The sequence below is a fragment of the Falco biarmicus genome, chromosome 6 (assembly GCF_023638135.1).
Source record: "Falco biarmicus isolate bFalBia1 chromosome 6, bFalBia1.pri, whole genome shotgun sequence".
Classification (NCBI taxonomy): Eukaryota; Metazoa; Chordata; class Aves; order Falconiformes; family Falconidae; genus Falco; species Falco biarmicus.
The window spans coordinates 60,856,499-60,875,434 of NC_079293.1; the positions used below are offsets into that span (position 1 = coordinate 60,856,499).

Genomic DNA, 18,936 nt, shown 5'->3' on the forward strand with positions numbered 1-18,936 from the left:
CAAACTGTTAAGTGTGTCAGCATACACTGATTCTAGCATCCTCGCTGTATTCTATTTCAGGCTTTTTTGGCTAAAATATAAGCCATGTCTAAAAGCCTGGGCTAGACAAATAAAAGCTTATTTTGGCCCACCCTCCAAATAGTTTGGCCATAAGCCAGTTGTGGTTCTTAAGCCATATGGCCACATAAGTTCAGTCACAGAGCTGTACTAATAAGCTTGTCCCTGCAGTGACACCCTGGAAGTTATTCATCTTCTGATCACTTTTTAAATTCTGCTCTTCCCACCCACCCGTGAGGTGCTACTTCATTCTCTAATGTGATCTCCTTTTCTTATTAGCGTTCTTATTACCTTTGCATGGTTAAATATTAAAAAGCATGCTGTTTAAATGGACACACTGTGCATTAACCAGAGGTGATCTAGACTGCTCTATGCTTTATATGATGCTATTCTGAAATGCTGGGTAATCAGTCATCTTAGTTAATCATCCACAAATCTTGTTAGCAGCAGGTTCTTTTTTATTTTCTTCCAGATCATTGCAAAGGATTTCAAGTGTTAAACTGGAAAGGATGCTCTGTAGATGCTGCTGGTTCTTATAATTAGTCTAAATAGTCCACTTGAAATTCCATGTTGACTGATTTATTTTGCTCTCTCTTCAGTTAACTAGCTTGTAGGCTCTTTTATATGTTCTCTATTAATCACTTATATGGAATAAATGATGCTGTTAGCAAAGAGGAGAGAAAAACAAGCAGATTTGACAAAGGAAGTGAAATGGAGCATATATGACTACTTGGTCTGGAGGTTTTGGTAGCGACTAATGATGTTTTGCTTTGGTAGGCTTGTACATCTGGTTATCTCTTTTATCATCAAAATTACTCACTTCAAGCTTATGTTTTATGAATGTCAAGTCCATTTTCTCTACCTTGAGTACGGTATTTTTTTACTATCTGAAAAATGTATCTGTAATTACCTGAGATGTATGAATTTGCTCTGGGTATTGCTTGTGATATCTCCCTTCTTTCTACGATAGCTATGAAACTCTGCCGCGGTGACTGCATCTTTGCTGGCACTTTTTGTAACCCAATGCTCACTATTAGCCAAATTCATAGCAGTACCTTAGGTGTATCACAAAACAGTCCTTCTGTTCAAATATTCTGTGTCACGTGAGTGTGTATTGTAATTGTCTAGCAATAATCTTTGCCTCTTGTAGACCATGACTCCTGTGTAATTCCTTGGGAACATTGTGTTGGAACTAACGTGAGTGATAACTGTATTTAATAATTTATGTGGTGTGCTTTGAGAAGCATAGCATATATAGGCTTGTGAAATATTTGGTTTTATTCCATAATAAGAAATGTTCATTTAACTTCTTTGTGTTCCTTTTTTGTAATTATTATTTTATTTCCTCCCACTCCCTTTGTTTGTCTAACTGGTTATGAATGAGCAGCTACACAATTTCTTACACTCTTAATTTTGGATTATCCTGTTGGCTAACAGTGTAAACTGCAGTTGTTCTGAAGTCGTAATTTTGGCCTCTAAACTGACACTTTAAAAATGCATTCAGTGTTCTTTTATCAAGAATTTTGAAGTATAACTGTTCAAGACAAACCTGACTATTTAATTGCCACATTAATTGCTTTATCCTGTTTTCTGAAGCCTTCAGAATAATAGCAAAAGTTGTTTCAAATAAAGTAAGATCTACCTGAGATTCTTCCATTTTCTTCTGTCTGCCTGCAGGGAGAGGTCTATGCTCTAAGCAGGCCATGGAGGCCAAATTCGGGGGGAGGGAAATAAAAATCATAGGAAGTGTGTGACTCCAAGGGTGATTTCTCAATAGGGTTGAATTCTCCTCTTTTTCTTCTGACTCAGTAGTGAATTGCAGCTCAAGTACTAATCCTTGAAATTGAAAGCTCAGTTGTTCAGAAGCAGTGTTAGTTGTATTACAAGAGGACTGACTGTCACAAAGAATGTCATTGCAGGTTAGCCTATCACAGTCCACTCAAGCAAATCAGGTTATAGGTGATTTTTCAGTAAGTAGTGCTCAGTTGTAAAAGTTCACCAGGAGCTGCTTTTGTTGTATAGAGTTACTAAGCATTTCCAGAGTCTTTGCAGAAGTGTTCTTGAGAACGTGTCCTCCAGCAGTTTTCCACAATAGCTCTCACTTTCTCATGCGCTCCGGAAAAATACAAGTTAGCTAGCCAAGTTTAAAGGAATGTTTTTCCTTTAGTATGAGAGAAGGGCAGCCAAGATCCAAATAAGCTCTGGGTTGATGTGATGTTCTTCTTACCAAAGTACGCTGCAGTGTTATTAGTGGACTATCTGGGGGAAAACATATAGATAGCTTCCTTCAGAGTATGAAAGGGATGTTCCAAAAAGGATGGTATAAACAATTAACAGCTGCTAAAAGGAGAGAGACCATCTGGTTCTGTTAAGTGTACCAAGTAACTGTCATAATAATCTCAAGTATTACTTTGTTTAAGATGGTACAAATGGAAAATTATTTCCTACCTGGAAGCTTAAGAAAGGAATGTGATGTCAATCCTGATATATGCAGGTCTCCGATAACTTCTCCTTTTCATGAGAAAGCAGGAAACCTTGATGGTAGTAAACATATGAGTTGATGAAATAGTGGATTTCCTACTTAAACATGAGTAATTGAATTCTGATACTTCGTAAGTCTACAAAACTAAGTTTACCTTTTCACCAGGTATTTCAGAGGCAAGGTGGTAATCAAGTTCTGTAAAGTTAGTTGTAGCTACTGTCTTATTATTTGCCCAGTGCAATCAATTCCTGAATAGTCAACTGTCCACCTGAGTCATTAGCCCTGCTGCGGGAGAGATTGGACCTCATGACTTCCTCTGTGCCTTACAACCTAAATTATTTTGCAGTTCTTAATGTTTCTTTCTGTATTTAAGGTCTGCTCTAAAGTATATCTTAACAGTAGTTTCCATTGATAATGAAGATTGCTGGAGCCAAGTTCGTAAAGATAAAATTGAGTAAAGTGGCTAAAATTGAATTTTTTTACACTATTCAGTAAACAGGAATTGAAACTCTTCCTAGAAAAATGGTGTTTTGAAAAGGTCATAGCAAATTTGAAGGAAGTATGGGAAAAGTCATTTGAGTGGGTTTATTTTCTCCTCCACCCTCCACATTAACCTTTCATATGGGTTCATGAACATTTAATCCATGCCAAAGTGAACATACTGCTGACGTTTCATCTTGCAGTGTTAGATGAAGGCTAGCTCATGCATCTCCATAACAGGGGTAAATGGGTGCCACTTTTGCAAACAACCAGAACTTGCTCTGAAAACTGGCATCTGGCAGTGTCTCTCCTGAGCTGAGAAATTCATGTGTGCAAGTGTGCATTTGCTCCCCCAGTGCTATCTTGTGCAGGTTACATGGTGATGCACGGTATCAGAAAAAAAGTTTTTCGGAGAGAGTACTTTCTAGAGGGCTTTATTAACTGAAATGTGATCAGTACTTACCAGCTTCTTAAAGTTTTATGCATATTATTGAGTATGAAAACAAAAAAGCAACTGATTTTTTTCACTCCAAACTGGAAGAAACAGTCGTTTCTCTACCATATGTAATGAGTTACATTTTATGGTTAACTGTTCTATCAGTGTTTAAAAATGCAAAATCGGGGCTGAAAATGCAGTACATCTTCTGCTCTTCAAAACTTCATTAGTAGAAGAAATACTTAAATATTATGGTGTTGTGTTGTGGCATAGGAATCAAAGTTAAGGCTGTAAATTGCTAGTTGCCAACTTGAATGCTTATATGCCCATTTTTTAATTGCATTAATTGAAATTGGATTTTGAAATTAATTAAAATTAATCAGATTTAACTGAAAAGCCTTCCAATGGAAAGTAAATCACTGGCTCTTCATGTATTTCAGGTAACATTCAAGGAGCAACAATAGTGGATGCCCTTGATACACTATACATCATGGAAATGAAAGAGGAATTCAAGGAAGCCAAGGAGTGGGTTGAAAAAAACTTAGATTTCAATGTGGTAAGTAGCATTGCTGATAAACATTTAATGCTCTGTTCGGTCTCCAGGGGCCAACTGAAGACTGGGTTTTGATAGTGCAAGCATGATACAAGGCTACAGAATTTAGATTGTTGATAGACAAAAGAAGGTAGGGAGCAGAATTATAATAAACTTACTGCTCTGCTTATATGCAGTTTTTCAGTCTGAGAGGTTTAGGTAGATGGGAGGCAACGAGCTGGCCTGAAGGAAGGAATAAGGTTATCGTTGTAAAGCAACAGAGACCTTTCAGCTCTTTTGGACGCAAGAACTGGGATACTTCAAGCGTTAATTTTTTAGTTATGTAAACATTTTATATGTTTGCTTTGTGAAATCTTCCACAAATGTGACTTGTGTTTAGAGAAAACTACACACCATAAATACCGTTTAAATTCCTTTCTGTATACTACTGAAGTTGAACCCCATGAGTTAAGCTGAACTACTGACACAAACTGAGCTGCTTTAGTCTTAAGAGGCATCAGATCACAACTGCATGTATAAATCTTCCTATTAACTGGTAAATATGCAGCTGAGAACAGAGTTCATCAAAGTTCATTATTAAAGTTTCTATTCTAGAAAGGCCCTGAACAGGACAGAACCTCTGTAAAAATTCAATTAAATTGAAATGGCCTGGTTTTTGGTTTGTTTGTTTTTTTTCTTTTGGGGGTCAGAGTACTTGTTATTGCTGGGTATAGAGAGCCAATGGAGTACTTCTGCTGATCAGTGTAGGAAAGTAGGAAAGTATTGTGGGCACAGTACACTGAGCTTAAAAGCTCTTGTAGGTGATGTATGCAATGGCAGAAACACTTTCTGAAAACAAAGTACTCTTTCTAATATGTTATGCAAAAGTCAGGATTAATTATGTTCTCCTACATGCTTGAGAATTAATTATCATTTTAAGAAGGAGAAGTTAAGAAGAGTGGATATTATATAGTTTATATAAGCAGCAATTTAGTGTGCATTAATGTTTACATTAATAGTGTAAATACAGGATATTAATTTGTGCTTCCAAGTAGTGTCAGATGTCTGAATGACATGCTGACTGTAACTTGTGCATAAGATTTTTTTTTTCTAAAGGAATTTTTGTAATATTAAAATCCTTTCTTATTAGCTTAACATTATTAAGATGTTTAAAAATGTAAGAACAAAACATCATAGAAAATAGCAAACTCCACTTTAAAGGAAGAGCTGAGCTCCACTTGGAGTAACACCATAAAGCGCTGTAGAGTGATTTACATTAATAACACTAAAATATTCAGGTTTATATAAATCTTGCTAGATTTTTTACTGGAAACTTCTAGATGGTATTGCCTACAGCTTCAACTCCTCTTGTTAATTTATGTACTTTTTAAAATTAGGTAGCCTTTTTTTTCCCCCCCTCAGTAATGCTTAAAAGCTATGAAGTCTTTCAAAATGTCTGAAATTTTGTATGGCATTAGTTGGTCAATGCCACAATCCAGCATTTACCAAAACTTACAGGTAATACTGATATTCCTGTAAATAGCTGCCTTGAGTTTGACACCTCACAAAAGATTTTTTTTAATCTTCATGATCATATAGAATTGAATTCTACATTGACAACAGTAATGAATAGATGAATTTTCCCGAAATGGAACGAGCAAACGACAATAAATAACTTGGTATCAGTTTGTTTAATGGCTGAATTGTTTGAAGCTGCTCAGCTTGCACTCATTTAGTTTTCCACTTTAAATATAAGTTCTAGTTTCAAATGTTGCTTTGTATTTGTATCTTACAGTTTAAAGTTGGAAATTACTTAGCACAAAGAACAGCAGGGCCCTCTCTTTTGTGTTTAACCATTTATCATTTATTAGGCATTACTTGACATTTTCTGCATTAATGTTTTGTACACTTACTTGCTCCTGTTTTAGAAACCTTTCTCCCATGAAAGTGATTTAGTTTTTAATAACTGACACACTGACATATCTTTAAGTGTTATTTCTTGTGAGTAGTATAAAACATGTTTCTGTTTATTTCCTGGGCAGTGACTGCTTAATCGTCTTTTGGGGAAGCATGTTTGGCCTTTATTTATATAAATAGAATTATTTTTTCTCTCCACTTAATCGTAGAACTATGCTTTTAAAATCTTTAATTTTTTTTAAGATGTTCTTTACAAAAATAGCTGTGACTACTCTGTAGCAGAATCTTTTCTCTTTATATTCTTTGTCAATGCAGCTGGATAAAGCAAGTTTTCCTCTCTAGAAGTTTGTAATACATCAGATATTCGTGTATATGTTGAACTATTTGGCCAGCACTCAATCATTCTCATCACCTGATCATAAAAGCTTCCAGATGTCACTTTCTAAAGTAGGCAGTAGTTCATCCACATAAAAGGATTTGTAGAATAAAGATGACTTAATGAGAATTGGCATCATCTTGTCACATATATATGTTTCAGTTCCTCAATTCAATGAATTACTATTCAGGGTTACTCTTGTTTACCTTTCTGAAGAAAGCAAACTGTTTTGATTTCGAAGGAAAATTCTAGTTAAGTAAATGCCACCTTTCTCAGCAAAGTTGTGAATTTTGGTAAGCTTGTGAGTGGAGGTGTTTGGAAGCTTCCCCATTTGGCTTAGGCGATTTTTATTATAGCTGGAGCTGTTAGCCCTGTGATTTTATAACTGAGATATCCACATAAGCAATGCTTGGAGGTTTTTTCTTTTATAACTGCTGAAATTCCTTGTGTTTTATACCTTGTTGAAGTTTCAGCTAAACTTGAGTGGTCCTTCAGGAATTAAGTTGGATTTTCTGTTAATATTCTAGGAGATTTAGACATACATATACCTTTGGAAAAAGTTGATGTTTGCCGTGGCTAAATCCATGGTCTTTGCATCGTGGATTTGTGCTCTGTTTTCTATTAAATCACTTCACCTCCATGGAGGTGTATAGTTTTGCTCTTCAGTTAATATGGCTGAGGGTTTGGCCTGACCTCCCCACGCATGCTGCTGCTTGCACACCCCTTCCATGGTGCTCGTGCGTGGCCGTGCCTGAGGCTGCACTGGGACAGGTTGTACATCAGCACTTGCAACGGAGGAGAAAGGAGCCAGTCTTTCATGGGATGACTAGGGAGCTTGGCTGTTTCCTAGCTACAGCTACACACTGCTGCATGCTTTTTTGGGTTTATTTTTTCATAGTTTGCTTTAGAACCTGCACACACAGAGAGCATTCATAGCTTTCTGAAAGAGTTTCTGTACCACCACCCAACTTCTGCTTCATGCTGGGGAGAAAAAAAGCTATTGGCCTCTGCAGTGCAAAGGGTGAACCCCAATGAATCCATACTTGGGAAGAGAGATTGGAAGAAGGATCTTAATGAGACACATGAAGGGGTCAGGGTTAGGAGAGGAGTGGTGTGGGGGTTGAGCCGCATGGCACAGCAGTGAAGGACTGGGAGTTCTTAAGTATTAGAACTGATGGCGCTTTGCTTCTACACCCAGACACACCCCAGCTTCTTTAGGGTGAGAGACTTAACTGATCCCTCCCCTTCTTCTTCAGCCCTGCTAAATTCCTTCCCTGCAAAAGGACACTCTTGCCCCTACTGCATACTGAGAACAGTCCTTGGCCTACATGTTGTCCTAAAGTGTGCCTGGGCATTGGCTGGAATGACAGGGGCCCAGACCAGACCAGAAGGTGCTAACTAATTAAATGGTATGTGGGATGGTGCTTGAATTCATGACCTGACTCACTGATCAACTGTCTGATGTGCGTGTAGTCAGACAGGACCAGAATGGGAACAAGGTATGGAGCAGGAAGCTGTGTGCTTGTTGAGACAATAGGAAAATGGTTATTCTACTAGGAGATTATCTCAAAGGTGAATTTGGAGTCAAACTAAAATAACCTTCCTGTTGGTTATTAGTGGATTTTGCTTTGTTTGCCTCATCCCTCTCTGTTTTTTGTCAAAATGAAGGATGGTGGGAAGTTATGATTGCTCAGTCAGATGAAAGTCGCAGCAGTCTGTGCAGCAGCTCTACCTATGTGGATATAATTTAGCTGACTTTAGTTGACATTTTGTGTGAGCACTGACTCGTTGCATATTATGTGTCTCATCACAGATACTTTCCATTGTTAACTGCATAGGACGATCAACCTAGGAAAGAGTTGCTGTTGTGCTGTGGGGAAAGTGTGAAGAGCGTTTCGTTATTTGCTCTTGCAAATAGGTACTAAATGAGTTTGAGGAACTGCATAAAGAGAAGAGAATGAATAAGACAGCAAGGATACGTTCAGTCTTGTGTACTGCCAGCACTCTTAAGCAAATCTGTTTACAGAGGTCAGTCAGTCACTGTTATCTGATTTTATAAGCCACCCTGAAGCTTGAAGGCTTACTTAGCAGTTCTGATTTTCATCTTTGTACCTAGCTTTGCAAGTTCAAGTATCTTTTGAAAAAGCTTCGAGTGCATCTCCATGCAATGTAGAAGTTTTGTGTGTAATATATCTACTACTTTAGGAAGTAGAAAAGAGTGGAAAAAAAGTATAGAAACTTGGAACTTAAGTTTATCTCTACTGCCATGTACAGATTAACATACAACTTTTCCAAGATCACAGAATAACAAATATTATTTGTATCTTATTATTAATGCTTCCAGCATTTATATTTAGCTCAAATCTGTCATGGTGGGGCAGTCAGTAACAGGGCAAACTTTCAGAATCGAGATTGTTAATTTCTAACTTCAGCACGTACAAATTTAATTCCTACTACTCTCAAACCGTAGGCATTATGATCGACCTGTTAATATATTTAACAGATCATAACCTAGTGATCTGGCTTGGACGCAGATAGGGTTGTGGCACTTTATTTTTGGTGTTTTTCTCTCTTTAAGTGAGAAAATTAGAAAGTTTCCTAATATAACAATTTGTGGCTGAATAGCTTTACTATTAAAAAAAAAAAGCAGCACGTGGGAGGTGCGAGCAATTTGACTTCAAGTAAATGTACAATGGGTCTGTGAAGAACCTTAAGAAAGTCAGCAGCTGAAAATGGTTCTTTAGTTTGTAAGACTATGTCGCAGCACTCTCCAGACTATCAAGCTGCAGCAAGGTCTTTTACCATCTCATGCCAGCATACTCTTCATGCCAGTCCCTCTGCTGCCTTCTCCTCATCTCACCTCATCCAGGGCACACTCTCTCTTCTCTTACTTCTTCCTCTCTCTGCTTCTTCCTGAGCTGCTCTCTCTTCATTGGCTCTCAACCACTTAACCAGCCACAGCTGCACCTTATCTACATTGGCCAACCCACCGCCCCTGAAGCCAGCCCACAGCTGTATATATTAACCCAGCTTCATTCCTCTACAATTCCCCCCCTTTGTTTTTTTTTCCCCCTTTTCTTTTTTAACAGGACTATATGTTTACTACTTTGCCATATAATTTATTAGTACACTCTAAATACCAGACTTCAAAGTGACTTGATTTTGGTTTGATTACGAATAAGAAATTATTTTGATGGGCTGAAAGGAGATCTTGCACATTTATTATTAAATCCAGTTCTTTTGCTACTAGAGTTCGTTAATGCCTTTAGTAGCACTTTATTTTTGTTCCTGTTTAAGATCTTAAAGTTTGTCATGTGGGGACTTTATCAAGGTTAAATAACATATTATGCAATAACCAAGCTTTGACAATTGCAATAAGAAGGTGGCTAAAATGGTTTCCCTTGTCTATGGGAACAGAGTATTTTAGCAGGCTGCCACTAAATTTCATTTGTGGAATACAAATGAAACTTACTTCCCCCACAATTGCAAGTAATTAAAATGTTGTTAAATTACAGTAGCTTAAAGTGAGCTCTTGTGATACTCTTGGTGTCTCTATCATACTTCCCAGACTGCTTGAAAATGCTAGAATTTGTTGTTCCCAACCTTTGCGGTTTAACTGGGAGATATTATTTAAAAGTAATAATAATAATAATTACTTCTCTCATTTCACTGGAAACATGGTTCCTTTGTGTCCATTTTTTAGTCTAGAATTATGCACATTATTCAGCTTTGCTCAGTGTGGAGTCCCTGGTGTTCTCTTGCACAGCTTGTTAACCTGCAGGATATGGGCTGTTTACAACAGTACGGTATGGTATGTAGGTGTGGGGGGAGTACCTATAGTCCTTGTACATAGGAGCAATAGATGGAAATGCAGATGAGGTAACTGAAGTTTTATTACACTCTTGATGAGACAAGAAAAAGAGAACTGAAAGAAAGAAAGTTTTGGAAAGAACCTGTGCAAAAAAGACTGAAACAATTATTTGGTAGGATTTGTAGCCTTATTTGGATCTTTATAAAAACAAGGAGAGTAAGCTTTTTATCAGATTTAAATTAAGATATTGGGTATAAATTATTGTGAATACATTCATCCATGTAAAAAGCACACAGTATTTTCTCCAATTGAATTATGAATGGCAGAGCAAGTACCAGTGTTAATGAGTGCCAGGTGGAAGCTTATACTAGATAAATAGAATTTGGTTGTATTTCAAATGAAATATTTCAAAATCAAATATTTCAGAAGAAAACATAGACAAATTGTTTTGGCCTTGGTCTACAAATTTATGGAAAGGAAGACTTTCAGGAATGATGCATTAAGGAAATGATTCAGAAGGATGTGAATACTGATTTTTGGGAAGCTGGAGGAGTCAAAGGAAAAAGGCTTCAGGAGAGCCCAGCTGACAGTAGTTTTGTCGTCTGAACAGTGCTTTCAACACTAAATTCAACCACAGCTCGTTGAAGCTTTAACAGTTTACCAGTTGTAGATTAATTCTCTGGTTTACAGAAGGGCGAGGGAAGTGGTGAGATGCAGCTGAGATCAGATTGGCCCTGTTGTATGTTTGCAAATAAAGTACAAATGCAGGGTAACATAAACTAGCTAATGTAACAATTCCTCCCTACCCCATTTGGGAATAGTTGTTGCTTTTGGAAGATGGGGCTTCCTAAGGTATAGTCAACCTCCCTTTCTTTAAAAGGAGTGACTTTAATAGGTTTAGTGGTTAAACCTGTAACATCCTGCAGCTTCTTGAGTGTTTCCAAGCTATGGTTCTTCTCTTGCTTAAAAAAAATCTTATTTTATATGCTTATTTTAGCATTTCTCCTTGTCAAGCCAAAATGTGGTAACACACAGCTGTTTCGTCCTTTTGATTGTAGAGACTTGCTTATTCGCATAGCCTGAATTTGAGAAGGAGCGGTTTCCACCATAAGTAAATAGGTTCACTTTGGTGTTATGTGTCTAGCCAGCAAACGTAAAGGATGTTACACCTCTTTGTCAAAAGAATTTTGTCTTTAGAAGCCAATCAAGGAAACCACATGAAATTCCATACAGTTGTCAAGTTTTAACCTTGCATCATGTAATGGATACATATATTGCTTTTCGTTTCCACTTTCTGTCAGTATGGTGAACTGCAGTCACAATTTCTCTGGATTTCATTTAGTGCTTGGATGATACCATTTATGATTCACTTATCAGAAGATCAAATAGCGAATGATAAATTATTGAACAAATGTAAGATGAAAGACCAAGTTACTCATATACTTCAATTAACATAAAAGCCCTGGAAGTAAAACAAAAATACGTTCCCAATATACATATCCCTTTCCCAAGCATCTACATACTTTAAGAATCCTTTATACAAGGGAGGTCTCCAAAATCAGCAGCCAGAGTAAGATGATATTGCATAGGAACAGTAAGAGCTTAGCACAGACCATGTACTAAAAAAGGTGTTTCAGATATCGTCATACACAACACATGGCTGTGCTGCCTAATTGGAGTACTAATGAAAAGACTGTAAAATTAGAAAGAATATCTATCCAGTTGGTCAGAGCCATATTACATACTTGGGATTTTACAAAAGGAACATCATAGTCATTTTAAAATAAGCCTATCCAGTCACTTCTCTTTACAGAAGTTCCATTAGATATAATGGAATTAATTCAACCGTATCTCAGACCTGCTATATAATGATAAAATGATGGTTTGAAAGAGAAGACTAAACTTAAAATAAAAAAATAAAGTAATTCTGGCCTCTTCAGCTGCTGAAGTAGAAACTTTGGGAAGTGAAGATGGAGGGGTTTGCTATATGTCTTGGCACTGTTAAATAGATCATAAGGTATTTGAGTACAGCTGGATAGCTGGATCCAAGAGCAAAATAAAAATTAACATTGCTTACTTAGGATCTGAATGCTGAGTAGAAATATACAGATTCATTTGTGCAAATTCTGTGTGGATGATGACTAGAAATGTGAAAAGAGGGTAGTGATCAAAGTATGGCACCTTAAGCGTGTAATACAAAAAATTTAAAAAACAAAAACAAAATAACAAAAAAACCCAAACAAAAACCCCCACCAAATCAAAACATAAAGAAGGGTAAAGTTGGTATAGCAGAAATTGCTGCTTTTACAAGTTCACTTTTCTTAACAGACTTCTTCACATGAACTTTCCATGTAAAGATGAATCTTTCTTTGACATGAAATTATAAAACTTCTTGAACTGTTTTGCAAATTGCTGTAATTCCTGTGCTTTCTGAGAATACTACTACCTTGATGTAATGAGTTTAAGAATGACTGTGTATTAAGCATACAACATTCAAATCTACCATTAATGAAATGTCTGTCCATTTCATTAATTGCATCTGCTTTAGTGGCTTGTGTAAAAGTTTTAGTAAGAGACAAGGATTTCAAACAAAGGTTCAGAGATGTGTACAAGTAAGGTATTGGAAATCTGTTAACGTTAAAATAATGGTTAACTTCAAGAAATACCCTGAAAGATCACCACTTCAGCAAACATTCAGGATTACAGTGCAATTAATCTTTGTGGTTTGACATTAAAATCTTTATTCACATTACTTCAGAGTCTTTTAGTCTGTAACTGATTTCCAGAAGCAGATGTTGGTGCATACGTACTGAGCTTTTCTTAAAGGGCCTTTGCATTCCTGGAAAGATAGTAATGGTTTGCGAGTTAAATGGCCATATTAAATCCAGAAAGGCAAAATGTAAGGTACTGGAGACAAAATATTCAGCTCATATATCACTTCAAGCAATTCAAAATGAAAAAGTAATTTAATTCAATCCTCACAGGAAACACAAGTGTCTGGGATATCTGATTAACTCATTTCCTTGTCTAATACCTACCTCTTTACAGCTTCAACTTTCCCACATCAAAGAAAAGTTCTTGGCATGTGCTGAGGCTCAGGACTGAAATGGAAAGAACTTGAGCTTCTGAAGAAGGTTCTTAAAGTGAAATACTATTTTTAGGCATTTCAGCTAGCTCAAGCTCCAGGGAAAAGAAGCTGCCCCTATTAGTCCTTTTAATCATCCTTTCTTCAGTCTGATCAGGTCAGCCTTTCTTAAGTCTGATCAGTTCTTTACAAGCTGTTTTATGCATTGGATGTAGTTAAGGTAGACTTCTTCATTTAATGTAGAGTTTTTACATAGGTAGCCTGCTTAGATGAACAGGTGTATTGTCTAGTTAGTTCAGAACTCTAGAGGATTTAAATGTTTTTATATCCATCTCCCCAGGTTTGCCATATATCATGGTATATTAAAAGGAAACACAAAGAAAAGGCACTAGTTAAAGTTGAATTGAATACCTGTTCCCGGTTATTTCATTCTCCTTCTTGCTGTATTCAGTGAGACGATGACTGAACACTTGGAAGCAGAAATATCAGTTTAATTTTGGAAACAGAAAGTAAACCTTTTTTGCCTTTGTAGTTTCTTTCAGAAAGAATAAGAGTAGACCAGTAGTGGGATAGCAGTGGGTGAGGAGGTCCTGTAGAGTTTTAGTACACTTAAGATAAACTTAGAAAAAAATCATGTTCTAAACAGTGCAAGACAGCAAGATCACTTTTTCAGTTTCCAGTCTTAACACGTGATGCCAGGTCTGAGTTTTCAGCAGGCAGATGTGTGATGGCTTTATTTCATCTGCCTCTTTGAATTGTGCTCGTGTGTATACAAAACCTACACAGCACACATATATATAATGTACACATTATATATTAATCAGAGCAATTCTGTGAATGGAATTATATCCTGAATTTTTAGAGGGGGAGGAGCAGGACAGATTTTAGAGGAGAAAAGTTAAATGCGTCAGGGCAAGTGGACAAGCATTGTAGCAAGTCTGTGAGTGTTTTTTGAAGTCTGTACCTTTATAACTGATAAAACACTGCACAACTCTGCAATGTGTCTAGATACTTTTCCTTAATCAGAGTGCCTTGCAAACTGTAAAGCATGAAGTAATACTTCTAATAAGTAACCTAGTGCTGTTTTCTTCTGCAAAGGCAGTTTACTGGAATTTAAAATCCATAGAAAAGAGGGAGCAACAACTTCTTTGCTCCTACATAAACTGGTATCTGCATGTTTAAACTGGAAAAGTACAAAAAATAGCTGAATGAGAAAAGCCTGCAAGCCCTTTGGAAGAAAATCCTGCAGCCCCACCATGCATTGATTTATATTAAATATAGCTCTAATGTATTTCACAAATAGAAGATGGAAAAGACCATTCAACAGAAGCAAGAGCAACCCAGAACACACAAAAGTCAAACACCTGTTTATGTGCCCAAAAGTTTAGAGTTTAGAAGATTGACTGCTGGGTGCTATTTTTCTACAGAAATACAAAAATATAAAAAGTAGTATTACATAAAAAAGTGAAAAATAAGAAACTTCGATAGATGAGCTTTCAACTGAATGCCTATTGAGTAGATTGAATGTTGTGTGTCAGAGTAAAATTGGAATTGACTTAGTAAAGAGCAAGAGAATGTAGCAATCATGAGACTCGGATTCTTTATTTAGGTTTGCATTTTAAAAAGGCAGAGAAGAATGTGCTTTGACTTTTGGGATAGATAATGGCTGTATCTGTACTGCTTAATACAACGAACCTAGTCTCTATCATTGGTAAAGACCAGGCCAGCTTCAGAAGGGCTGTCACCATCATAGTGAAAGATCATCTGCTTCCTTGTGAATACATGTCATGATTACATTTTTATCATGAACATATAATTGACTCATTCTAATATTATACACATGTGCCCCATTTTACAATAACTTATGTTTAGACTGTGAGTCGCATTTAGGGTGAGGTTGAGGTAGTGTGGGACATGATCTGAGAGTACTTTTTGTGTCTGAGTGCTGAATCATCTGCAGGGAATTAGATATGTGGATTTAGAGGATGACTTGTGTCGAAATAATTCTTTGTTAATAAGAAGAGGAGAAGAAAATACTTCAAAATGCTCTTAAGTTCACTTACGTTGGCTTTCCCTACATCATCTCTGTTTTGCCATTTACAGCTGGTGTAGCTTAATACCTGCATGTATATAAAAGACAAAAACAAACAAACAAAACCATACAGAAAAATATCAGGGAATAAAACTATGTTTGTTTATTTCAACAGAATGCTGAAATTTCAGTATTTGAAGTGAACATTCGTTTTGTTGGTGGACTACTTTCAGCTTACTATCTTTCAGGAGAAGAGGTAAGATATTTCCACATAGTTTATCTGAAATATCGTCATCTAGATAAGTAGTTAACTTTTAGTTTAATAATTTTTATTTATCCAATTTATACTTGTTTAGAACTTTGAAAATGGCTTGTACAGCAGACATCTGTCCAGTGGCTTTTCTTACTTCTGTTACTGTTGCTTACTGTAAGTCTTAAAGCTATTACTTCTTGTAAGTGTTTTGGGGTTGGTGTTTTTTTCCTGAGTTGAAACCATACCCAGTACATTCTTACTGGGCTTTGTGCTGGTGTATGTAATTACGGAGTTCCTATGCCATGGTAGTGGTAGATTTGGTGCATCAGGTTCCTGATTCACAAATTGGTTTCGAGCATATCCTTTCACTCCTGTAAACAATCCTTGTGTTGGCCTTCCTGAAGCTGAAGCATCAACTCATATGGAAAAGACATGTTAAGAACAAAAAGATAACTGGTAAGCCTATACATGTGAATGTCTTTAAAACATTAATATCCCATTGATCTCTATTGCCTGTCATGGTTCCTGGAGAGGATGAAGAAGCAATTTCATCTAAGAGCTTTGACTAATGCAATATTATTTCTGTAATATATTTGGAGAAGCTATACTGAGTCACAGGTACTGTGATACTTTAAATTTTTAGCTTGGCACTTGAGAAGTCTTTTATCTTACTAGCTTAAATGCTTTTTCCTGTCTCTGGATTATAGCAGTATTTTATTGTAGGATTAACACAAGTTTAATACTCTTTAATCATAAGTTGCATTTACCATTGGATTTCTTAAAATCCAAAACATTTTCTGGTGGAAACTCCACAAAACCCTAAAGATGTATTATTCTCTTTCATATGTCAATTTCCCACATACTGGCTAAAGCTCTGTTTTGAACCTGTCACTTCAACCTAAATTCTATGGTGTGCATGTTGGTTTTTGTTAATTTTTTTCATTATGTTAAAGCTGTCTTAGCAGGTACTTACTGGGTCATGTACCTGACAAAGCAGTTATAAGGAGACAGTGTTCCTCTAATATTTTCACATCCTAAGTAGACTTACCTGTTTATTTCCCATTATCCTGTCCTGAGCATATGTGATCTTGAAAAGACACTCATGTTTTAGAATATACAGGTTTTCATATTTTTACTGTTTTGTAATTTTCTGCAGAAAAAAAATTGCACTTACACCCATTTCAAGTTCACACTTAAAAGTAATGAAAAAATCTGAGAGGTGCTTGGTAGCGCATTTCTAGATCTTTACTAAATATAATTTTGCTGTTTCACCTCTGACTCTTGAAGGAAATCCCTTGTGCTCCTCCAGTAACTCAGTGCCCAGAAAAGTGTATGTAAGGATGTCTAGAACTGAAAGCTCTTCCTTCTGCGATGAAACAGTTCTATCTTTCACTGCAGATCTGTGTCTTACAAACAGGAGCGAACTTTTCCAGTATAACCTATTGCTGCATTTTAATTAACCAGTTCTGACAGAAGCAGAGGATGCTTCTTGGCAGACAGTGAGCTGGCAGAGGACTGCACGCAAGCCTTTATATCAAGCGACAGTTGTCTGCCAGTAAATGCTTCAACCATTTGTTATCTGTTGTTGATTTCATCTGTGCTGATGGTTTATATCTTGTGTCTGTTAACGTGCAGTCTCACTTTCAATCAGTGTGTATAGTTTCTCCTAAATAACACCTAGTCATTGCTCCTCAGCCATTCCTTCAGCTTTAAAGAGGCAGCTTTACCACCACCTCTTGCACTAGATTGATAGCAACACTGGTGTTCAAATAAAACTCTTTTACAAATGAAATGAGGAAGCATTTAAAACAAAGTGTTTCACACCATGAATAATTAATTGGAACTCTTTGCAGTAGGATATTGGTTATACTGGATGCTAATGTCCATTCTAAAAATGCATGGACTTATCAATGAAAGTAGAGTGGGCTCCTAAATGCAAAGTTGATGTGTATGATTAAGGAGCATCCTGAGCTCTTGCAGACTGGGAAAGACACCGTCCATGCTTGCCACTGGTTTTCATACTCTTTGATAGACACCTGCTGTCCAAGACAGAATGATTTTCCTAGACTAATAGCTGTCCTCAAGGCTTAGAGAGTGCAGCTCAGCACGCTCTGCCTTTATCAGATTGGGGAAACTTCCTGATTTGTCTCCAAAATCCAAGATACTGAAGCAATAGCCAAGGGCTGCCTTATGGGAAGAGCAGGGTGTAGCAGTTTTGAGGGCAGAGCCGCTGTGCAGCAGTGTGAGGTTTCCCGTGTTGTGAGAGTCTGTCCTTTGCTGGTGCTGCTGGCAGGTGTGGAAGGGACTGAGGGCCCCAGAGGCTGGCTGCCACTGCAGAAAATATATCTTTAGTCATCTGCTAATCCATTATGTTAGGAGGCCTTCCTAAGGAGGTGGAACAACCTGTGTGCAGACTGGAGGATTAAGCTTTCTCAGTTAAAAGCTCATTTAATTCTTTATCAGATTAACTATTTAAAAAGCTTATGTTTGCTGTGCTCACTTATCAATATCCTAATTAAAGCAAGCTGTGTTTCAGTAAAAGGAGTGACAGAAATAATTATTGTTTGTACTTCTGAATTACATTTCTGTGGGTAATGATCCAAAGCTGCAACACATTGTATGTTCCATAATCATTTGCATGTCTAACTAATCATGATTAAAGAATATCCTATCATACTGAGTAGTTCCTAAAACATCCTGCTCACGTAATAGTTCATTTAGATAAAGGCACCAATGTGAATAATTCTAAAAATGATCAAATTGGATACTTTGCCACTTGGTAACTGTGTGTGGTGCTCACTTGCAAATAGAGCTATGAGATGCATTCTATTAAACTTTTTACAATTTATGCTTTACTAGGATTAATATGAAAAACCTAAAAGTGGTAGAAGAATGTTGTACACTTTAAGTCACTTTTAAAATTTATTTTATGGTTGCTATTTAAACCCCTGCTAGAATTCCATCAGTTATCAAATTTTACTTGAATAACAGCTACAAATACCAGAAAACTTGGTTTCAAGATGAGTAACCTTTCAAGGACTGCTTTTTTGTTTCTTTGGGTTTTGTTTTTAAGTCCCTTGTAGTAATATTGCATGTGAATGCTTCCCTTCCATTTTTCCATGAGTCAGTGGCTGTACGAGATTATTAAAATGCACCTGTCTCCTTTAAAGCACTACTAGTATTGATTTGTTTGCTTGTTTGCATGAAAGCCTCTGGAGAAACCTATAATATGGTAATTTTAACCCATATGAACAAGGCAGATATTTTTGCAAACTTTCTTGATCATTTTGTTTTAATTAAACCCAAAGTCATTAGTAGACATGCACTTCCTTTTCTAAACAATTTGGTATGCAACCTTTTTTTGGTTTTGTACTGGCATAAGATGTCCAGTAAGGGAGAGGTTTGGTTTACAACTGCTTTGATGTACTTACTAGTCTGATTCTGGTACATCAAGGCTCAGGAGCATTGCATGCAA

The 18,936-nt window shown here is 36.7% G+C and overlaps 1 protein-coding gene across 3 annotated transcripts in view; it reads left to right on the top strand.

The window, feature by feature from the left end:
* MAN1A1 (mannosidase alpha class 1A member 1) overlaps window positions 1–18,936 on the top strand; it is a 151,803-nt gene that overhangs the window by 47,175 nt on the left and 85,692 nt on the right. For all 3 annotated transcript variants that reach the window (XM_056344518.1, XM_056344517.1, XM_056344519.1), the window contains exons 3-4: window positions 3,896–4,011; window positions 15,384–15,464. In XM_056344518.1, the coding sequence (XP_056200493.1) occupies window positions 3,896–4,011; window positions 15,384–15,464 (197 nt within the window). The remainder of the gene's footprint in view (window positions 1–3,895; window positions 4,012–15,383; window positions 15,465–18,936) is intronic.